Here is a 1,585-nt window from a genome sequence, read left to right on the forward strand (position 1 = left end):
GGGGGTAGAGCAGACGCCGGGGTATCTGACGGCTCGCCAGGCCACCAACCTGCTCAATGAGGTAGCGTGCAACCCCCCGCCCCCATCCCGCCCCACACACACCTTTTATTTAATAATTAGTAGTCACGTTTATCATACGCCCCGTAGAAGGAGTACAGGAAGGACCTGGAACAGGAAGTGAAGGGGCGGGGCTTATCGGGGCTTGGCCTGGAGGACACACCCGAGCTCCTGCGGGTCAAACAGGCCAATCAGATCCTGAACCAGAAGGAGTACCGCAGGGACCTGCACACGGAGGTGCTGGGCAAAGGGATGCGGCTCAGCGCCGACGTCCTGGAGGTCCGACGGGCCAAGAGGGCCTCCGAGATCCAGAGTCAGGTAACCGGATCTCGCCTGTCCTCAACTGGACCCACATCACGCCGTGTGTGCGTGTGTGTGTTTTTGTGTGTGTCACAGACATCCTATAAACAGACAGACCATCTCAGGGAGAACTCGTACGGGACCATCACAGACACCCCAGAACTTGTGCACGCGTCTTACCTCAAAGATGTCTACAGTCAGGTGACTGCTGTTTGCTTTTTTTTCTTCTATTCATCTGTCCTTCTCTCCATCCACCCATCCATTCATCCAATCTGTCATTCCAGAGGAAATACAAAGATGACGCCGAACGTCTGCGAGGCCGCTACAGCGCGCCGTCGCTTACTCCCGAGATGGAGCGAGTGAAAGCCAACCAAAGGCACATCAGCTCGGTGAGATCCCACTCACGTCTTGCTCGCCTTCGTCCTCCATTCAGCGCATTTTGTCTTTTCTTCCTCTGGCCCACCAGTGTGCCTTTAAAAATGTTAAAGGGCCCCAGAGTGGATCAAGAATATTGGGAAGGGGTCACATGACTTTTTTGAACTTGGGACGTGCGCTCATGACTATCTGTCGCCCCCTAGATGCACTACTGCTGGGACTCCAAGCTGATGAGAGGTCTCATGTCGTCCGTCACCGAGACGCCAGAGATCGTGCTCGCTAGAGAGAACACCAAGAAGATCAGTGATGTACACACACACACACACACACACACACACACACACACACACACACACACACGCACAAATATATCTTTGAGGTGAAACTTGGTTTCCAAATTTTGAGTCGCGCTTTCAGGTGCAGTACAGAGAGCAGGTGGGCTGCGGGACCGCCGTCATGGAGACGCCTGAGATGAAAAGAGTTCGGCGGAACCAGGAGAACATCAGCTCAGTGAGCACGCGCTCATACACACGCGCACACGTACATGTGATGTTGGAGACACGGTGAACGTGCGCGCGTGCGTGTGTACAGGTGAAGTATCAGCGCGGGCTGCAGGAGGTGCGGGGCCGCAGCTGCACGGAGCTGGACACCCCCGAGTACAGGCGGGTCAGGCGGTCTCAGGATTCGGTTTCCATGGTAGCGGCCTGCGGGACACCGCGTGTGGGAGCGTGGCACTCGTACTAACTGACGCCCACGGACCGCATCGGAATGTGTGTGTGTGTGTGTGTGTGTGTGTGTGTGTGTGTGTGTGTGTGTGTTTGTGTGTTTGCTTGTGTTTTTTTTTGTTTATTTT

General features: G+C 55.1%; 1 protein-coding gene across 3 annotated transcripts in view; it reads left to right on the forward strand.

Annotated features, from left to right (window-relative positions):
- nebl (nebulette) overlaps positions 1–1,585 on the forward strand; it is a 36,231-nt gene that overhangs the window by 31,949 nt on the left and 2,697 nt on the right. The window contains exons 1-2 of one of the 3 annotated variants that reach the window (XM_019889578.1): positions 1,071–1,242; positions 1,324–1,428. The exons of the other annotated variants lie outside the window; for them this stretch is intronic. Of the exons in view, the coding sequence (XP_019745137.1) occupies positions 1,189–1,242; positions 1,324–1,428 (159 nt within the window). The 5' untranslated portion in view covers positions 1,071–1,188. Of the gene's footprint in view, positions 1–1,070; positions 1,243–1,323; positions 1,429–1,585 lie in introns of those variants that run through there. 3 annotated transcript variants of the gene reach the window in all.

The sequence above is a fragment of the Hippocampus comes genome, unplaced genomic scaffold (assembly GCF_001891065.2).
Source record: "Hippocampus comes isolate QL1 unplaced genomic scaffold, H_comes_QL1_v1.1 scaffold490, whole genome shotgun sequence".
In the NCBI taxonomy this organism is placed as follows: Eukaryota; Metazoa; Chordata; class Actinopteri; order Syngnathiformes; family Syngnathidae; genus Hippocampus; species Hippocampus comes.